Source organism: Lissotriton helveticus, chromosome 4_1, assembly GCF_964261635.1.
Source record: "Lissotriton helveticus chromosome 4_1, aLisHel1.1, whole genome shotgun sequence".
Classification (NCBI taxonomy): domain Eukaryota; kingdom Metazoa; phylum Chordata; class Amphibia; order Caudata; family Salamandridae; genus Lissotriton; species Lissotriton helveticus.
The window spans coordinates 395,372,762-395,395,382 of record NC_136063.1 but is presented as its reverse complement, the minus strand read 5'-3'; the positions used below and the strand labels follow the sequence as shown (position 1 = coordinate 395,395,382).

Sequence of the window (22,621 nt, the reverse complement as noted above, 5' to 3'; positions counted from 1 at the left end):
AGTAATGTAGACTAAGGATGGGAATATTTGCACATTACCATGCTTTCCTGGAATACACATGGATTTAGTAGAAGCAGCACATTTTTAAAATAATATGCGATCAGTATTCAATCTTGTGTTTCCGCCAGGAAACATGGCTGTGCATGGAACTCTACAGATAAAAGGGTTTTTGAAAGTCCATAAGGATGCATATATATAACGCTTCTGGGCGTCCTTCGGGGGAGGAATGGGAACCCTGATATCTACTAAAATTTCTTCAAGGGTGTGGGAAATTAAGACCAGAAGTAAATGGGTTCTAGCTTGCGGTGTAGAACTATCAAACGTTAAGCTGGCCCCGAATGTAATATTGTTGGCAATATTTATTTGCACGCAAATGTCTTCTCTATTATAAGGAAAATATTGGTGTTGTTAAAGAAGATGTGGTTGAAATAGGTGCATCATACTCACAATATGTGTTAGCCTTAATCATGCATTTTAACCATAAATTAGCCCCCACGATGGTTGACCAAAGGTATGATGATCTATTGTCCGCTTTTAATATAAAATGTGCTTGTTTCCCAGTAGGGATGCGACAGGAAGAGATATATCCCTGCTAGATTTCCATACATCAAATGGATTTGTGAGTCTTAATGGTCATGTAATAACTGACATACCAGCAAGGAAAACCTTCCTTTACGGTAATCAGAACTGCCCGATGGATTATGTGTTTGTCCTTGCATCGGACTTTAGCTACATTAGGAAATTTGAGGTATTGCAGATGGAGGGGAGGGATCACTGCCCTTTAAGTACAACTCTTAGTCTAGGCATTGCTTCAGATAAGAAGGTACTCCATGTAAAAGTTTATTATCTGAAATGGTTAAGGACAGGAATGTCTGAGAAGCACTTAAATCAACTGAAGGCTCTCCAATACAATTGTAGAGAAATTATAGTAGAAGAGATACCCCCATATTTGATTGTGTGGTATTAGGACTTAATTGAGCAAGTTGTAGCATGCCTAAAAGTCGAACTAAATGTATTCAACAAACTGCAGGGCAAAAACAAGGTCAAGAAATATTCTAGGAACTTCTGGTTTCACAATGAGTGTAGACTTATAAAAAGAAGAGTAAGGAAGCTAGAAAGATGCGTAAAATTTTCAAGAAATAAAGAGGGTATATGTAGGCTCAATGAGCTAAGAAAACTATTTAAAAGTCTGGTAGCTAGTAAGAATCAAGTATGTGTGGAGGAATATTGGAAAGTCATGCTTGAGACAATACAGTCAAATAGCATCAAAATATTTTGGAGGTTGATACTAAATGGGATAGGAAAGCCAGAGGGGAAATTGACATGTTTGGTGGGAGAGGATGCCTGGGCTGATTACCTGTAAAAGGTTTACAATATAGATCCTGTAATCACTCAGGACCCAGTAAATGTTCATGTCAACGAGGAATAAAGGAGAGGTTTTCAGCACCAATAACTACGAAAACAATTGTGCCGGTAAAACTTACAAGAGCAGACGGGCCGGACAACCCACTGGTAGTAATAATGAAAACAAATATCGCCTGGTGGACCAGCTTGCTCTATCCTCTCTTTCAGAAAATCCTCCTGACAGGAATTTTCACGGATAGCTGGAAGTGAGTGGTTATTAAACCTGTGTACAAAAAGGGGAGCGCACTCCCTCCCTGGAAGCTATTGGCAAATAAACCTGTTAGATGTGAGTGGTAAAGTTTCTCAAAAATCCTCTTGGGTATCTTAAAAGAATAGGTAGAAGCAAGCTCAGTAATTCCCCTAGAGCAAGGAGGTTTCAAAGGGGAACACTCCACAACAGAGCATTTCTTTAGTTTATGGGCATTAGCTAGGAAGTCAGTAGAGCAATCTGGAGGATTGTACTGCTGCTTTGTGCATGTTCCTTCCTCATTTGAATCTGTTGATCAGGGCTTTGCTATGGAAGATACTAAGAAGTTATGAATTTCCGGATGGTCTACTTCTGATTTTACAAGACTTGCATACAGAAAATTGGGCCCAGATGAAATTAGATCCAGAGGGATCTCTTTCAAGAAGAATAGAAATAAGAAGCGGTCTGAGACAAGGGTGTGTGTCAGCCCCCATTTTTTTTCTTTATTCCTGGCTGACTTACCAAAAACTCTTAACCATTCAAATAGCTTTAGCCCCAAAATGTGTGGTAAACATGTAAACTGCCTCTTATATGCAACATGCAGAGCAATGGGGTAACCCAGTATCCCTCAGAACCTGGGCCTATGTACTATAAACAACAATTGGTTCTGTCCGGTCAGACAATTTCTTTGTAGTATTAAACATTTATAAAAGTGATTAAAGTACACATAACAATTGAACCCACAGAAAAGGACAAACATATATTGTTCACAAATAAGTTATTATTTTACTTTATATTTTCAAATTATTCAAAAAAAGGTCAAGAATTACCACGACTAACAAGGAAAAGCAGTCCGGTAGTTCAATTAATAAAAGGGCGCATGTGAGCGTGATTATAGTGACATAGTGATTGTGGTGGCAAAGTGACGAGATTTGTGTATTAAACACAGAGGCAACATGATCCTGTACATATATTTACAATAGAAATCATTAAAAGCAAGGTCCAATTTCAAATTAAAAAAACAATGGCCCTAGCTCGATAATTGAATTACATGAATGTGTGCACTAGAAGGCCCATTGGAGCATGGATGGACAAATAACCGTCGACGTTTCGACCCTGACAAACAGCATGAATTAAGGATGTCAAAGATGGGTCTTCTTCAGGATGATGTGTTGGACACCCGGGTCTTCGAAAAATGAAGGATGCAAATGGGGCAAGACCGTAGGGCCTTAAGGTTAAAGCGCCAGGGATGTGATCCAACTGGACATCAAAGGTGGACTGTATCGGGTATCTGATATCAGGAATTGAAACAAGTAGAAGAATAATCCATGCATTCAGAGTGTTTATAGCTACATCACTTGGTTGAATGGCAGTCAGAACAGTTGTGGAGCATCAAACTGGATATCCGTTTGTTGTTTGGAAAAATCGCGATAGGGAGTGGCAATTAATGCTTAGCGTGGCATGTCTTGTTGATTTCAAGGCATCACTTTAGCTCTGGTGACATCTGGCCAGCCTCTTATACGCAGGCCATCTAGTAATTCCAGATCTGACTGAAATCGGCCTACAGAGGATGCTGGACACCTTCTCGGATTATTGTAGGAAGAAAAAACTAACAATAAACATGGAAAAGACTAAAGTGCTTCCATTTGGGAAGAAGAGGATAAAGTCGGTTTGGGCTCTAAATAAAGTTAAAATGGAGACAGATGGCAAGTATAAATATTTGGGAATGTGGTTCTCAAATAATCTGTTGTGGAAAGAACATATTGCATCTCTAGATGCAAAAGCACTCATCTGTAGGGGAGGGGCTTAAGAAATTTGATAGTTTGGGGGCCGCTCCCTAACATCGGTGCTGGCGGCAATCGGGGAATGATACGCCGCAGTTCCAGGTTGGTGCTGAGGTGGTCTGTATCAGTGGGAAATCAAATTGGGACCTTGAAGAGGGTTGGTGTTTAAAAAAAAAAGTTTCTCTCTTCCACTACTATGATCTAGACTGTTAAAATAGAAACTGGTGTTATGGAATGGACTCTACTTAATGCCAAGGGAATATTTAGATCAGCGATTCCAAAATGAAAATCAGTATAAAGTTGTAATTCTATGGGTCCAAGTAACCTCTGCCTCAAGTAGTTTTTCAAATTCCAAATGCGATATATCCTTGGGTGGTTTATTATATGGCAGTAAGTGAACAAGATCTCTGTGTGCAGTCTTATGAGCTATGTACAAAGGGTTTGAAGTTTCCATTTGTATTTCTATATGATCCCAAAGGTTTTCAGTCATTTCTTTTAAAGGGAGATGGTTACACTAAGGTCAGCCCAGAAAGGATTATATAGCCAGAGTGGATAGAAGGGAAATTGGTTTACAATTCGTTAATCCATTATGCTTTTGGACTATTCTGTTATCAAGAGGCTGAGTATAGTCAGCCACCAGCAGTCCTTCATGTAGCTGTATTAAAAACATTGTGCCTAATGAATGCATTAGTTCTTTTCGAGTTTTCTTATTCATACATGGAATATTGTACTATGTGCATTTTTTTAATAGACGTGCAGTGGCTTACCTCGCAGTGGCTGACAACATTTGAGTCACATCGAGTAATCAGTGTAATTTCTGTCAGTAGACACAATGTCCTCCTGTTAATCGCCTGCCAAACTCAAAGCATTTACTGCAATTGAGCAAGTGCAAGTGGCAAACAACACTTTAAGGAAATATGAGGAGCTTATGAGTGTGTATAATAAGTCCTATGTGTACCATCATGTTTCTTTAGTTTTCTAAGACATTGTTGGCAATTGTGTGGTTTGAGGTGATGACTTGCAGTTTGCTCAGTAGGAAAACACCATTACACAAATGGACACAGTCATTAATGCAACCTCATGTTTAGATGCCAGTCAAAATGTCATCAAAACATGTTAGCTTTTTGAATAAGAGTCTGCCATTCACTTTATAAGTAAATTCAAATCAATTATCTCATTGGGCCCGATTTACAAAGTAGAAAATCTGTACTCCTATCTAACTGCAAGTGTATATATTTACTACTTTCTGAAGTCCTCATAAAAGCCCAGGAATTGGCTTGGATATCTAAAGAAGACACAGGTTGCTTTGTGGATTCCTGGAAAGATCATGTGACATTCCTTTCGGGATTCTAATCATGCTGTGTACATTTCTCCTTAACAGAGAACGTTGCACATGTGAGACTAGGATCCTGCACATATATGTTTTTCCTCACAGGCAAAATATTTTTTTCCTGCATGAAACCTGTTAAAATACATCTAACCAAATCAGGGGGTGATCTATTCATACATGCTTGTGACAGTCACAAAATTCCAAAGCTAACCAGGCCTTAGAATGCCTATTTTGAATGAATGAGATTTACTGTTGCGAGAACTCAGCACTCATGTAACTTTGACTAGATCTTTTAATTTAAGGTCTGTTGTGAAACTAATTGATCAAAAAGGGAAGCTTTCTATGGTATAAAGTAGTTTAATTGAGCAAGAAAAACATAACATTTTCATTCCAAATTGTGCTGAAACTTGCTAGAGAGGCGGAGCATTACACATGCAAAAAATGTGTTGCGAGACAGCATTGTAGTTTAATGCTATTAATATCGAGGAGTGAGGTCTTGTGCTGGCAAATGGAAGGCTTTAAGGGTTGGGCTAACAGGAAGTAGGACCTCCCCCTATTTGAAAAAGGGAGTATGGAAAATAAAAACTGTATTGCTCCACTAATAGAGAAAATTGCCAACACCATATTCGACTAAAATAACTAACTTCTATTAATAGAAAAAGCTCCTTTCCAATGTCCTCTGCTTTGATCGTGAACTGGGTATTTACTTCACTGCTAGTTTCAGAAGCCCACTTATGGTTCAGTAACCACTGCCAAAATGATTCTGCTTATGGTTGTGTTTTTTTATTTCCATAATTTTTCCTGTTGGAGTGTTCTTCTAAGACTGCTGGAAACATGAGATAGCTTCCAGGAATAGGCCACCAATTACTAAAATAGCTGTTCTTTTATTAATGATTCACACAATATCATAGTACTTGCTGCTTCCAAAACCTTCTTTCGCTTTTTGTGTGCAGTTTGTTTACATATCATGCCAGAGACTCTTAGCTTATGGCTATTAGAAGTTGGTCTTGAACCCTTTGTGTAATTTAGTTCTCTAGGGATACATTTATGCCTCGCTTGTCTCTGTGACCAGGGTTCATTAAAAATAGTCATGCTATTTTTGAAGAATTGCCACTCTCATGCTTCTCTTTTTATTTGAACTTCAGCAACCTGACTCGAGTCTCACCTCCATTGGCAAGACAACTTATGAGGAAACAATGTAAATGCAACAAAACCTTCATTCAGCCAAGTAGACATTTCGTTGGTCAAATATGCAAACGTCCAGTGTACCTAATGATGGCCATGTTCTCCATGTTTATCTCCCACCAAAAGACTTGACATGGCATCAGACTTATAAATATGCACATCTCACCATATTTATAAATAAAAATGATTGGGTGAAACTAGCACATAGGAATGTCAACTTAAATAATTCACTATTGGAATGAAGACAAATCCTGCGTACTTCTGAAATGCCAGGAGATTTCCTCATAGTTACACAATTCAGAAAGTGTGTCAAATGATACATCCTCTTCTTTTAGTTAGTTCAGCTGATCCTCAATTGTTGTTCTCCACAGTCCAAGGTATTGGACAACCACCATTATGATTGCTATGATAATAAGTTCAAACCATGTAAAATGTCTGTTTAAGCTTTGAAGGAGAACTAGTAACCATACAAAACTATATATTTTGTACATTGTTTGTTTTCAATCAAATCAGTTTCTTGGCAATGAGAAGCTATTGTTATCCACCTCAAAAATTGCTCAGTTTTACTGACCATTCTAACAGTTGGTATTCAAATCTATAAGCACACTGCTAAACACTAATTCAATTAATAGATGCATTCATTCTCTGAGCAACTAGTCCAGCTCAGAAATAGGAAGGGTGGGGTCTATATTGTATGTTGTGTATGACACAAGTGCAGGAAGCAGTGCTATATAGAAACAAGTTGCTGTTGCAGGGTAATACTGTGATTAATCTTAGATCTGAACAACACATTCTTAAAGCAAGCAACAACACATTAAGGTGGGTATTTTTATGTTCAGTGTCCTTTGTTCAAACAAACTTGATGTACACTGTGATTTCAGTGTTTAATTAGAGCAGGTCAAAGATGTTTTCTGAAATTCAGTGTAGGCCTTGTACATTACTCAAGTTACTCTATGTTATCTCCAAGAGGATTCAACAAGTGCATGACTGGTTTCACTTCTAAACTCAAAATACGAGCTGCAGATATGTTCCCAACATCTTTAAAAATATTATGAACACTTGATCATCATCTCCAAGTGACACTCAAACAAGCCCATCTTACACATAAGTGATGAATGAAATATATAGAAATAGAATTCTATAAATGTATTGGTATATTATATCTGCATCCTGTTCTGTTAAGAACAGTCAGACACCAAACAAGTCCCATTTCTTTTTCATAACATGGGACAGGAACACAATTGTTATTCCCTCTCAATGAGACAATTGCATACTACTAAATTTCACACATAGATCTACAATTATATAATTCACAACTCTCATACCAGTGATGCCATCTTTATTATTTTCCTGCTATGCACAACCTCTTTTATACATATCATATATCCATTGTATTCTATAGGTGTATAAGTACATTAAATAGTGCTGGGCACTTCTCTGGAAGCTGCTGCTGGGCCTAATAAATGGCTTTTCGGTCATTCATTCTTTCAAATACTTAATACCATACTTTACCTGCCACACACACGTTTTCACCTATTTTTCCCAGATGACTCACCCCTTCTGTCATACTTTATCTTCTGCAGAGCTGAATTCATATCTTGTCTCTCTAGCCAATATACTGTAATCCCCTACAATATTTTCTAAACATATGCCTTTCAAAAGCTACTGGAAACCCAATTCCCATACTGATGACTGATCTCAAAAGAGACTCAATTTTACTATTCAAATCAAAATCTGGTTCTCATCCACCTCCAGCTCCTGTTTCGTATCCTAATTCCAAATGGTTATGGTCAGCTTCATAGAGACAAACTTAATCCAAACAGAGAACGCTTAGCTGTCATACACAAGAATAGCTGAATTTGCATAACAGACTCATAATGATGAAACCCTCCCCTTGTATAACATATGCAGCCCTTCAGAGGGCCATACATCCTTCCTGGATGGGAAACAACCTTAACAGCTCAGTCATTACATCGCACTACCTTTACATAGCAGTCATTACATTGCAACATCCTTTACATCACATGTCATTACAACACAGCCTTTACAACACATGTCAGTACAATGCATTTCACTGTAACGCAGGCATTACATTTAAAGTCATTACAACGCATACCATTACAACGCATAGTACCCTCACACTATCCGACACTTCCCCTACATTTGCACTCACTGGAGTTAGAATATTAATTTTTACCCCTACACTATCCAACACTTACCCTACGGTTGCACTCACTGGAGTTAGAATAGTGATTTTACCCCTACACTATCCAACACTTTACTGTTGCACTCACTGGAGTTAGAATAGTAATTATTACCCCTATACTATCCAGCACTTACCTTATATGCATTTTAAAGGTATGCGTTGTAAAGTTATAATGCGTTGTAATGGAATGCGTTGTAAAGTTAGTTTCTGAAAATGCGATGTAATAGCATACTATGTAAAAGAATGCGTTGTAAAGGATGTTGCGATGTAAAAACAGCGTTGTAAAAGTATGCATTGTAAATGTATGCGTTGTAACGTCATACATTCTTCCTGGACCATTTGAACACCTCATCATTCCCATTATAATATCCCATTGAAACAATTTGTTTTTGATGAGATTTCAGTATTTGACGAAACCTAAATGAATACCCACTTACAAATAAATACTAAAGAAATTGGCTACAGGGCCTCTCTAATCTTGCCTTTCTCCCCGCTCACAACAAAGAAAATACGCTGTATCTAATTTTTCTTTTCTATATATATTGAAAGTTTAAAAAATAAGGAAAAAAAAAAGTTCCAGAGTGCTCTTAAAATAGGATCAAAGACACTAGCATAGTTCCTACATAAATGACAGTCTAGTGGTAGCTACAACATCCAACATATCTCCCAGCAACCCCCAAATTAGCATCATCAGTAGAGAAGATCACATGCATATTCAGCACAGTATAGCACCAAATGCATGCAGGCCAAGCAATGTTGCAAATCTACCATACTCATTGTTTATCTTGACGGTCACATTGTCAAGGACATTCCCAGAGTCCACTGTGGAATTCGACAGGAGGTCCCTAGATATCCTTGGGCCTGGATTGTACCAGCATCATAGTATATTTATGTCTCTCAACCAGTCTTTGAGTCTGCGAGGGAGAAGGCCACAACCCCAATATATAGTCTCTCTGCTTTTTGCCAGCAATAGTACCAAGGCACTATATTTCCTGATAGAAGATGAAATGTCCTAAAAGTAGCCCGAAAGGGCTAGCAGAGGAGCATTCGGGATACATTACATCCAATTGTTTCAAACAATGTTTACTGCCCTTGAATCAGCAGATATTGATCAAAACCAACCCAAAATAAGAAATTCAGCATTTTTGGCACAGCATCTAATCCAAACTGAGTTGTCTATAAGGCCCAGTTGGTGTAGTGTTGACCGAATATAATATATCCTATGTATAAATTGAATGCTGATCAGTTGTAGCAGATGTGAGGGAACCAGTCTGAGAACAACAGAATTTCCTTTGCTCATCAGTTATTGGCTCGTCAACATTTGTAGTCAACTTCTCTTTGGCTGCAGGGATGCATTTGGAGTCTTTTTGTTGTCTCCTGATGTATAAATGTGATACAGGTTTCTTGTGAGGTGGGGATGGCTCCAAGATGAGCAAGTAGAGCCTTCCTAGAAGGTGGCAATCTTGCAGATCTGGCACCCTCACACCCCTTTCCCCACAACACCCACTACTCTTGATTAGAGACGCACTCACAATGCCAACTAAAAAAAATATCGATGAAGCCATGACCCAACTCAAAGCATAGTTCAAAACCACTGAAATCTTTCAACCCTTGTCAAAAGTCCAACATCTCATGTTTCTTCCACTGTTGCAACCATTCTCGGAAACGTCTCTGAAAAGAGATTAAAAATACACTAGGTAAGGAAGACTTACAGTGGACACCCTACTCAAACATTCCACAAGGTATCAACACAATATGGGCACCCTTTAAAAAACTAGACATCCATCTACCAACTTGTTGTCCTACGCAAGCAACACAATGCCAGTTAACATGATCAGCTCTTATGCCAAGGAACTACTCTGAACAGATCAGTATACAATAGGGTGATAGCGCTTCCAGATATTCAGGCATACTACTGGGCCTTACAACTCCTCCCCGTAAATAAATGGAATGTTGTCCCAATTGAGACAAGCCTGCAATCAATATGGAAAGGTCAACTTTACTAACGCCCACATACACACACTACCTAGAGAAAGGCTGCTTTCAGCAACCCAAGCATTTCTTACATGGGAAAAAGCAACAGCCTATATAAGATGGAAAAGAAAAATCACCATGCAACAGCCTTGTGGGAGAGGATGATATTAAGGGAAGTTGGTAAACTTAAAGGGTTCAAGACATAAGACCACATAGGGATCAGTGGGGGATATGCTTGAAAGTAGTGAAATAAAATCATTCCCTACTCTACAGGTGGAAGGTGACATGGCACATCATCAGGTGTACCAATATAACAAATTGAAATACGGTCCTCGGGTGCAGAGTGTGACATGGAGGGAAATCCCTGATGGGTCCCCTATAGAGAATACATTTCTGATGGAGGCAATAGATAGTAAGGGATTTCATTGACTTATAGGACCCTCAATGATAACAGCCCGGACAGACTGCAAATACTGACACACAGATGGTAAAGAATTACCGAAGATATGGAAGTCATCGATTGAGAGACAGCCTTTATGCACCGTAGAGAGGTAGCAATAAAAGCAGATCTTTGCTTGATACCATTGAACATCCTCCATAGAATTTATTACGATAGGTCCAGGTTACACAAAATGAGAAGAGTCCAGTCTGTTACCTGCACGAAATGCGAAAGGGAGGAGGGCACATTTTTCCACATAGTTTGGACATGCTAAAACACAGCAATACTGGGATATAATGCTGGGGCTTCTTGGGAGGATAATAGAATGTGAGATACCATCAACACCCAATTTGGTCTGCTGGGGATCCTCTGTGTAAATATATATGAAAGCATCAATCTCTCCCTGAGGGAATGACACTAGCTTTCTCTTGAATCCAGAACAAAAGTGGCACATGTCACACACACAGCTTTACATTATGACCTACCCAGCTAACTGAAAAACAAACTATGCATTACAGTAGAGAAAGAGATACTAGAGGCAAATCTTTTCTCCTACTTGAACACAAAAAAATCTGAAATTCTTAAATATGCCTTACTCTGCGAATCACCTATATTATGAAACCATTTACACGTAGAGCTCAGACTCATGTACTAACCTTCTTGAAAATCCTAGAAGTCCAGCTCCTCAGAATGGATCTTAAAGGTGAGGACCGGGTGTAGAGATTTGTCGGCAGACAACTAGATGACAGACTTAGGGAGCAAAACCTCTGTCCCCCCAACTGCAGCCTGCCACAATGTTGAGTCCCCTTCCTGTATGGTGAAAAGATTTTAACTGAAGTACTTCTGCCAATATGGCAAGTGCACATTTAGCGAAACAACACTCTGCTGGTCACCCGTCATGCTTTGGTCGCATGGTGAGCCATAGGCAATTTTTCTACTTTCCAAGTCAAATCACAAGTGTTGTTTTTAGAACACAAGAAAATCAATATCCTTAACTCCTTGACAATTTTCTACCACCACATTGGAAAAAAAGCATATGAAGGTCTTCCCTGTTTAGGGCGTCATGTCTGTGACAAAGTGGTAGTGGTTGCCCAGTGGGATGATGGTTTTCACAGCAGCGGTTTCAGGAGGTAAGGGAACTGATATGTTGGTGTATGGGACATCTTTCCTGTTCTGCTAATCTCACTAAATTAGTCTTTTAAACTGGCACTTATGTCCCATGTAATGTGACAATGTTTACATTATTTTGCTGCATTATTGTGTTATATGTGAGTCTTCATCACCAAAAGGGCTAGGTCTGCACTATAGAAATATCATTAAACAATGTAGTCTTGGTTGACCGACTCGTTAACATTCCTGTAATGGAGAGGGTTATCAAACATATTTAACTGAGTTTGGATATGAATTTGCTCTTGTATTCGTCAATATTCAAGAAACATAATAGCTTTATAGAGTATGTAATAAATGTAAAAGGGTCAAAGGTTTGGTTTTTTTACTTCCAAAGCTAGATTTCCCTTCATTGCTAACATGTTAGATAGTCTAGGACAGGACGTTGAGCCCCATGAGGAACATATTGAATACTGTCGTACTTGATGGCATTCAACTGGGGACATTCTTAAGACTTCCAATCTATGAGGGTCATCTAGATCAACAAACAGTTGATCAAAAGTCTATTGTGTGGAGCTGCTTAGTGGTCCACACTGTCAATGTATAACCCGTAGTGTGTAGAGATGAAAACAACAAAAAATTTATTGAAGGTTGATTTGCTTTGATGATGGCTAACAAGCAGATACATTTTCCAGAAAGTATGGCTTCAGCCGCTGAAGGTAGAGATAAGCATTGGATATTATCAGTGTTTATAATTCTGTTTGTGACAGTAACTCTAATGTACAAAGGATTGAGTTATGCTGCTGTAGTTATTACCTTTTTAGTTTGGTGTATGCACTTGACTCAGAATGTTTCCACTGACTTGGTGGCTTGGCTTTTCTTTCTTCAGTAGGAATGTGGAACAGGGAACTCGAGGGACGCGGTCTGCTCCTACACATTACAATACCATGGGCCGAGTGGACAGGCATCGGGTAGTAGACGACCACTACTCTCCGGAGAGAGAGAGGTAATTTAATTAGGAAACATTATGAAAGACAGGAAGCTATGCGGAATAAGCTTTCATGGTGTTTAGATTGTCACTTTGCATGTGACAAAACATTTTCACACCATTGTGCATACCAAACCTACCTTGGACACAATGGTTGTGGTAAATTACACTTGAAATACTTTCTCCTGTGAATAGTCTATGGGCTTGATGTAGAGTTTAATGGATGGATTACTCTGTCTCAAATGTGATGTATTACAAGTGCATTTTATCCAATGGCACTTGTATTACTGCGGATGGGATATCTGTCCCGTTTGTGGTGGAGTAACCAGTCTATTGAACTTTAAATCAAGCCCTAAGTTCAAAAGCTACTTAGGGGGGTCAAAATATCAGAAAAGGTGTGAACAGGTTTACTAATATTTTCGTTTGGTGTATTCTATATGTTATTTATTGAAGTGGTTTAGCGAATCCTATTAACTAGGAGTTCCCCTCAGTTACAGACCATATTCCAGCTATTCATCTGTTAGCCTGTAATAAATATCAAACATGTTTGTGTGCAAGATGTGTAAAAAAACAAAAATAGCAACATCAATGTATGATTAATGTCATTCTTGTACTTCATGAAAAGCCAAGTGTTCACTGATTAATGTAATGATATGATCAGACAAGAAATGTTCTTTGACCATGGTAGGGCTAGTTACTGAAATGAAACTCTACTCCAGCCTTTTTTAGCAATAAATTTGGATGACTGAAAATGTTTTGCTGGACAGTATATAAACACGTACAATGTCCCTTATAAATTGCTTTGTGTTATTTTCCCTGTATTTCGAACAAGCTAAAGGTGATAGAAGGAAGGCTTGCATTAGGTGTGTCCACTGGCAATCGCTTGGGGTAGCATTCCAATTCATCATTCTTTTGCCCATCTTAGTTTGGGCCCAGCCACATGCAAATCAGACTTGGCCTTGCTCCTGTAGGAACAGTCCAGCCCAAATTGGCAGGCCAGGTCCTTCCTTAAAAGGACCACAAGCAGCCCAAGACAGATTTCGCCCTGATTGGGGCTCTTAAGTCGAGTGTAGCTTGGCTCCAGTGGTGTAGTGAGAATGGGACCCAGACCGGGGCATGGGTAATGTTCCTTGCTTATATTAGGTTGGTTGGCAAGTCAGGAAGTTGGAGTAAGTCCACTTCTTGCACAAGGGGGATCTCTTTTATATTTCAGTCTCTGGTAGTTTTTTCTTTTAGTGTTGGAAAAAAGCATTGGATATTTTTCCTGTGATTTTTTTCTTTAGTAAAAATATTTTAATGAAGTAACAGTTATAAGAGACACTATCAGGGATCAAAAGATGAGGAATAGCATAAGTATTGTAATGCTACAATAACCTATGTCTGACTATGGCACTTGCATTCCATAGATGAGATTGACATTAAAAATGAAATCTCCGAGACCTTGAAAACTGGCATGAGGACTTGTAGACCAAGGTTAATGACTGATTATGTACACGTTTTCCATAACACTTTATAATTTACATATAAACAGAAACACACATGCTTTGATACAGAATATCTTCTAGGATATTGTGAATGATTTGCAAGCAAATTCAAGGTCTAAGTCTTGATAAACCTTCTCAAAGGATTGTTAAAAGTAGTCAGATACTAGTATGATACTGACATACTTTTCTAGGATGTACTAAAAGAAATTGTCTCTGGGCACTGTTAAAAGGCATTGTAGTTACTTCACACACTAGGATTTGTTTATTTCCCTTTAATGTGTGAGACTAACAAGGAAATATTAACATTGTTGTCATGTATACTTGTATCCATGCTGCTTAAGAGAAACTGAACGTGGTCACAAATGGACAATACAAGTTTTTTAGTTACTTAAGGTGTGCTTGCATAAGGCCTAGAAAACTGTCCTTTGACAAAAATGTAAATAAAATGTTTGTACTTCACCACAGATTTTGCTCTCTTTCTTCTGACAAAATCTCTGTGTAAAAGTCAGGTCCAAAATGGGGGTTACCCCTAACTACCGATACCCCTGGTAATTCCTCATTTCATTGTGAACCTTCATAGTTCAACTCATACTGGGTTGGATTATTCCTTCTCCAGAGTTTCCAGTAGCCCTGTTATCAGTAACTGTAGGGGGATTAACTAGTCCATTTCCCAGCCCACTCATAATGAGAGCTGTGGTGTGTATTAAATCTCACTCATACACCTGAATGATAATAAATAAGGCAAGTAGCATACCTATGTCATCATGTGACCATATACTTTGAAAGAGAGAGGACAAGTGACACATGGCTTCACATGAGAAGCCAACATCAAAGTTGAAACAATATTCTCATTGCCCTAGAAAAAAACTTCTCGGAGGTACCCTCATTGAAATGGCTTCACCATAATAAAAATAATCCTTTGCCCCACTCTATAGCAGAGCCAGGAGAGGGGCCCTTTTTTCATCTTCTTTAGTGGATGTATTATTATGGAGAAGCTGGTTCCTCATTACTTACAATTTCTTCTTGCTCCGTACTCCCTTGAGCAAATTAACATTGTTGACCGTGTTGGATATCTTCAGTCAAAACCCTAACACCTTTGGAATCCTCTGCAGCCACTACTGTAAATTTAGTCTCCTCGGAATAGCAGGCTCTGTAATGATGCTAGTAGTAGAGACAACAGATCTGCCCGGCTTTAGTCCTGCACTCCTACTTCATTGTTGTCATTTGGCTCTTTTTTGTTTGCACTCACTACTCTGTCATGCAAGACATGGGCATAACACAGGCCTCTGCAGTCTTTGCGGTGCAAAGGGGCTTCTGACCCTTCAGTGATCACTCAACCGTTGTGACAAAACCCATTCAGTTCAAGGTCAATGAATATCTGTGAGATAAGAGCGGATGAAGGGCTCCTCCTCACATTCTGCAGGGGGAATAGTTTGCGGTACACCACTGATGCAAGAGGATTACTGTTTTGGCTTTGAGGCTTGAGGGCTGATGTCAGCACCAGGTCTGGGTTCAGCTCACTCCTAATATGACTACATATTATTTAAGTCAAGAGGAGATTAGCTCTGTTTAGAAGTTAGTAATCCACCAGGATTTAACTGAGGGGCTCTTGTTCTTTATGAAAAAACACATCTTGGCATGAGGTTGATAAAAGTGGGGACGACAGTTTCTCACCCACAGAGTAATCAAAGATTGGTCTCCTACTAAACATCCAAAACTCAAATGGGCATGTCAGTTCTCCTGAAAGGAATTTTCCTATGATGGAAGGTCAGTTTTCAGACAACACTTCCTATGCCATGACTAGCCTGAAATGTGTTTATTTGGAATTGCCCTCTGCACACTTCTCAAGCCAAATTTAATCCGTTGCTAGATATTCTCTCAACCAGACTGCAGGACCTGGAGCCATGGCTGCCATGTAATTATTTTCCTCTTGACTTAATATATGCTAAGTGGGAAGACCCCAGTCTACATTGAAGTTGAAGATCGCCCCTTCAGGCATTACTTTTTTATTAGCTTCCCTAAAAAGGTAAAAATTAGCTACTTTGTTGTTGCCAGAGCATCATCGTTGGCCATTTACTCAACATTCAAAGAATAGGAATGAAACAGCAAAGCAGGCTATGCCTACCAGATTAGGTACCTTGCACAAACAGCAAAATCAATGAGGCTTTGTGTGGAGCTATGCATGGAAGCATTCGATTGGGTTTTAGGAGACATAAAATCAATATTGACCGCCATGCCCTTTTATTGAGCATGCCCCTTCTTGGAGAAACGATTGGCCACTTGCTTGAGCTCTTTAAATAAACCATAGGCACTGCCTGTGCCTGAATTTCTTTTCCAGAACAGATCTTTTCATGCATGCAGGGTCAAAGGATTGGTTTAAGCCACCCTCAGATGGATCACGTCTCTTTCTCCTCCACCTTCTCAAACTCAGTCACCCTTTAACCACTTTTGATAACTTCATCCAGAAGGGTCATGATACCCTGTTGAAAAACAAAAAAAATGAATCTCAACCACTGGTAATTACTCGGACTGCATTCCACTATTTTTGACACTCTCAACAGACATCAGCCTTATGCAAATCACTCTTGGTCATCTGCAATTCTTGCTTTCATCTGCTTACTACATCATGTTTGCCTTTTATGATTACCTACCCTGTCTACATTTGATAGAGGTTTAAGGAATCTTTAGAATTCTCCACCATTTTTGGTGCCACTGTGGGATGTGGATTTAGCTCCAATGTCCCTATTGGGTTCTTCATTTGACAATATGCATGCTTGTCCCTTGCTAAATCTTAAGATAAAGACCGTCTGTCTACCTCATCCAACCAGGATGGTGGATTAGTTGTGGGCTTTTTTATTTATCTTCGCCTTATCCTCATTCGACTCTGTCAGGGTAGTCCTATGATAATTTTTTACTTCCATTTTTCTAAAAAGATCTTGCTTCAGCTTTATGTTCATATGCTCATCCCTCCAGGTCAGAGGAACACATGGATAGGTTGGACCACAGGTTAGACCACAACTACTACTTACAGAAACCCATGGCTTTTGATATATAACTAATAGTTGATAAGGTTTCTGGCCTGAAAAGAGTAAAGATCACTCACTAGCAGTACTTTTTTAATACAGATCTTCAAAAATCTTAGAAGGAGCCCCTAATGGTTTAGGAGCATATTCAACTAACTGAAAAGCCACTTTAAATGATTTGCCATCCAGATATTCTCTAAATATTATTTCCTTTAGATTGGGTTTCAGCTTCCTCATGTGAGTATCCTTTGGAACAAGTGACTTACTTTTAGTGACATTCTTCCTAATAGACACACAGTTTCCCAGATTCTTCAAATACCCTCCCACATTCTTTCTTGCTAAGGGCACGTTATTCTTCAATAATTTCTGATCTCATCTGCTCTAGTTGATGTCTTTTTCAACCTGTTCCATTGCTTCCTGATAATATGTGACACAGATATGTGTCTGGTTTCTTCAGAGCACTAAAAATAACAGTTGCTCGTGTTCTGTTGTTCCTGTGTGTTTGCAGTAATTTGTTTGCATGAATGATGTGCGTTATTTCCCAAAGTGATGTAATGGTGTCATTTTGGGAATGTTGCATTACAAGCATAACACAAATTTACAAAATTATTCAAATTATACTGGCGTAATTTGAATTTCACCCATGTACATGATAGGATGTTTAAATATGTAAGTATGTAGATACAATGTGCTGAAAGTTGATACATAGTTTATATTTTAATATTTCTAACTTCTATTAAATTCAATTACCGCCTTGTCCTTTCAAATAGCTTCCTTAAGTATCACCCTTTCCACCATTATCAATATTATTGTTTGGGATTTCTTTCCTCTCATTAAACTTCTGGCTTCTCTCCAGTGGTTAATCAAATACTTCAATGCCTTAGCTATATTCCTTGTTCTAATAAACGCCTCTCTGAGAAAAGTCCGATTTTTATTTGTTTTTGAGTAATGATTACTTAATTTAAATTCCTAACATTTCCGAAGTGCATCTCGTGTTTAATTTCTGCTAATATTACTTTTTTGTTCGGTTTCGTAGAGCCCAATTCGAAGGGAAAGTAATATTTTGCACAATATTACAGGACACAGTTCTGATATATTGCACAGAGCTCCTCCCTGGCATCTTTCTCTATTGACTTAAAATCCCTTAATGAGTGGTTCAAGATTTGATAAAGTGTGTTGGTCCAGCACAAGTAACCTGCAGATGATACAAATGTCCTCTGTGGGTCTGAGAACTTTTGGATCTATTTTAATCAATCCTGCACGGTATGTGTTGGTCCATAAATCAGTCGAGATGATCCAAAATGCTTTACACTTAATGACCAATGACTGGTAACAAAACACTTAAAAAGTTGTAAGGGTTGTTGTGCTCCTTATAAGACTTTGTTGCTGTACGATTTCATTCACATAATTTACCATAATTGTGGGAATGTATTATAGTCACTTAGCTTTGGTAACACACACATAAAACACGGTTAAAATGTTAAATATTATGTACAGGTTGTATTTGTGTGTTTATTTTAATGTTAGATCCATTCAATTGATTTGAGTGATAATTGAACATAAAATGATTTGGTGGTCACAATATTCTAATCTGTACGTATGTTTTTCGCCTGCTAGATGCACATGGACCAATTGTTCTGTAGTCAAATGTGTTGCGGAATGCAGATATTTTGCACATAGAGGCTTCATATCGGGCATTGTGTAAATAGTGTATCAATAAGAGTAGTAGTAGTAGTACTTTATTCAATAAAAAGATTTATCATAAAAGTAGGTACATTTTCAAACATAAAAACAAACCACAAAATTCATATATCCAAATTACAGCCCATAAATACAATAAAAAAGGCTTATATACAATTAAAAAACCCAAAGGGGCTAAAGTGCTATGGGAATATGATCAAGTACAATTAATCTGATTGGACTACAATTGTCTCAATCGAATTATTCTTTATCAGCTTTGTACGTATCTGCCAGGCTTTTCCCAGGTACTTTGCAACCCCACATACAATGGTCAGAGATGTTATATCTGTTGTGAGGATGCGTAAGGCCATACTATGTTGTCTGAAACCCAACTCTTTACATAACGGTTTCAGCCGTCTTCTTCTAGCCCCCTTATAAGCTTTGCAGGCAAACAAGAAATGCGGTAAGGACTCTCTAGGGCATAGACAACATGGACAGGTAGCTTGATGGTACCGTGACATTTTCCAACTCTCAGTAAATACATTTAGTGGTAGTGTCCCGTACCTCAACTTTAAAAAGAGCGCTCTATCTCTAGGATTTTGGATAAAATCTAAGAAATGTTCGAGCTTCCTGACAGCCTTATGCTCAAGAAATTGATCAGTTAGAGTCTCCCACTTGGAACCGTGTAATTCCTCAGCCTGCACCCACTCCCAATACATTTTCTTGACAATTTGTTTGGGTGGGGGGGATTGGGTCGTCCAAGATTCGCCCATCCCCAGGTTTATGACCAACTGTCTCAATTTGCTCAGCCACACGATCTTCTTGCAGCTGTTCAGATTGATAAGTTCATCAAGCACTGCTGCATAGTTTGCCAGTTCGGGTGTCCTTCTCAGGCGCACCCAAAACAGTAATGGGCGAAGGCGAACTATTTCTTTGATTGAGCGTCTACCCATGTCATAGAGAAGGGGCTTTAAGGGGGTTGAAACTGGGAGGGAAACTAAATCTCTCAAGAACTTATTCTCAGCTCTAACCAAGTCAGTGGTATTCTCGAATACCCACAGTTCTGAACCATAGACCGCTGAGGCCAGTGCCTTCCCTTCGTATAAGATGCTATGAATAGTTTTTGGTGACCTTATAAAAAGCCACGGTGCAGGAAGACAAGTGTTTTGTTTTACTGCAAACCTAAGATTGCAGTTTTAGACCACACGTCAGATAATATACACTTAGTATTTTTTATACAGCGACTATATTTGGCTTCCCATTGGTTGTAATCTGTCATGCACACGATGAGCTCCATTAATCCCTCTTAGTTTATTGTAGCAGTACTACTTCGAGGGTATGACTTCATTCCTGTGTATTACAATATCAGCTGTGAGCATACAATTTAAAACAACTTTACTTTTCTCTTCACTTCTATAGTTGTCTTTGGTGCCTGTGATGTGTGTGCTTTTTAAATGTAATGATCGATACTTGGTAGCCTTCCTTCCAATGGCTGCCCACCTTTGAACTCAATGGAACAGAGGAGATACAGGGCAGAAAGTTGTTTCACCAGGATAATTTGCTCTAATGGAGAAGCCAGCATTATAACCCAAGTCTCCCTGTTCTTAAAGTGGGTTACCAATGGAGCACATGTGCTGGAACAGATTCTTTCATTAGTACTTAACGCCTCACAATTTTCTCCTCACATGTTGAATCCTGAGTTGATTTGCTATTGACAAAACGTTACTACTCAGCTTTCAAATGATTTACAGACTGTGGGTTTAAGAGGGTACAGACTACCGAAGCACAGAATATTGCATCACATTGGTTAATGTACACCATGTCCGCTTTCACCTCTTCGCTTTTGAATCATACCTCACTGTGGTGTTTCCCATTTACATGACATGCCGATGTCTTCTGATTCCAGGGTATATCTCTTAATGAGGAACATGAGAAAACATGAATGTAGTAACACGTTCTTTACTATGTTGCCCGAATTTCAGGACTATATGTACAGCTCCATTATGAAGCAAATCCAAGTTTACTGTTGTCTGCATTAATTTTCATTCAAGGGTTCGTCTCCTTACAAAGGATTGTTAAAGACAATTCAAGGTGAAGTTGTTCAGTTCCTATAAAACATAGTGACGTAATAGCATAAAATGTTTTACTCGAATTATTAAATGTTCTAGTATTCAGAATATTTCAATGTAATCTCCTTATTGTCTAAATTTATTTCCACTAAAAATGAGTCACCCACATTTGAACTGTTTGGTAGTGGCTTTGTGAGTTTCACTTCCCACTCAGTACTCAAAACAGAATGAAGGCTCTGCAACATTTATATTTTCCAACGACAAAGATGCAGAGCTGTAAAAGTTTACGTAAAATTGGGCTGTAGTTTAGCTTTCTATTCTTTATTATGTTTGGATTTTTACGAAAAATGGACGGGTTTGGAGCTTTAATGAAACCAAGCATATAGTCATCAGAGGATTAGTATAAGTATGTAATAAATAGACAGCCGACATCTTTCTAGCCACAACTATGCATTCTGTATAGCTACATCTTAATTACCATGACAGCATGTGGAGTTTTATTAATGAGACTAAATAATATAAAAATAAGTATTTTGTTCTCAGAAATGTCTATTTTTCATATTCACACATGTGCCTGTGTATTTCATTTCATTCTCATCTTTGTATTGTTCTTATTTCTGCCATGGCTGCAGCCATTTTCTCACGCTTCCTCGTTCCAGAATCAGTCACTCCATTGGTCAACACTCGAGGAATTCAAGGTATATGCATTAGGGTGTGTGTCTGTGTGTGTGTGTGTGTGTGTGTGGATTGTGGTGAAATGCATGTGAATCTTTGCACATCAGCATAGAGCATTTCCATTTCACTTGCTAATTTTACTTAGTTTCTCATAGCTATAGTCTACATGAATTGCATTATCTCTGCAATGCTGCTTACCCAGTTATCACTATTGTAATCTTTGTTTTTATGTGGATGGTGTTACTATTCTGTACTTCATTGTTGTAAGAAAGCAACAATAATAAATGTGATAATACTAAAATGGCCAATAAATGTGGTTGGGTCTCTTGTGTGTTCCAAGCATCCAGAACATTGGGAACTTAACTGTGACCCCATCTTTACTAAAGTTTTCTTTTTATATAGACCATTTTAAACTTTGATGGGATTTTTGCCTCCTCTTTTCTATGAGATTGGTACACAGATCTACAGTATACTGTATTTTCTATTGATTCTCGTTGTGTGTCTTATTTAACATTTAAATCTTCAAATGCCATATGTACTAGAGCAACCCATATAACATTTACATATGTGTCTTTGAAAAGTTCTTGCCCATCTTCACTTCTAAGGTATGCCCATGTTTGCCCTTATTATCTCTTTTAAAAGGTTCATAGTTGAAGCTTGCCGGTGGACGTCTTTTACGTTATTCAATTCTTTGTGTTTTCATACTCACTTTTTTCATCAACTTTGTTTATAATTTTTTAACATACATAGTACAGTTAACATGTAAGAGTAACAATACTGAGTGACATTTACTGAATGCCCCTTTTGGGAAATTTCCTTGTTTTATTGCTGCTACATAAAAGTTAATCATGTACTTCAAAAGTCTTGGAATAGGCCATCAATTTCCCCCAGATCTTATAGTGTTTTTCCGGTCAGCTCTGTGATGTATGCACAGCTTATTACGCTATGGCACAGTAATTCATCACTCATGCACATTCAGTTATCAGTAGTGGAGATCCTAATCTCAAGTGGGATGCCATGTCCCTCTTAGCAATGAGAAGACCCATTGCCACGAGGAGCCGTGTGTTGTCTTACCTCCAAATTTGT

General features: G+C 38.5%; 1 protein-coding gene across 1 annotated transcript in view; it reads left to right on the top strand.

The window, feature by feature from the left end:
* Nucleotides 1-22,621, top strand: part of RIMS2 (regulating synaptic membrane exocytosis 2) — a 1,857,427-nt gene that overhangs the window by 1,263,969 nt on the left and 570,837 nt on the right. The window contains exons 19-20 of the mRNA XM_078686898.1: nucleotides 12,506-12,622; nucleotides 21,493-21,558. Coding sequence (XP_078543024.1) covers nucleotides 12,506-12,622; nucleotides 21,493-21,558 — 183 coding nt within the window. The remainder of the gene's footprint in view (nucleotides 1-12,505; nucleotides 12,623-21,492; nucleotides 21,559-22,621) is intronic.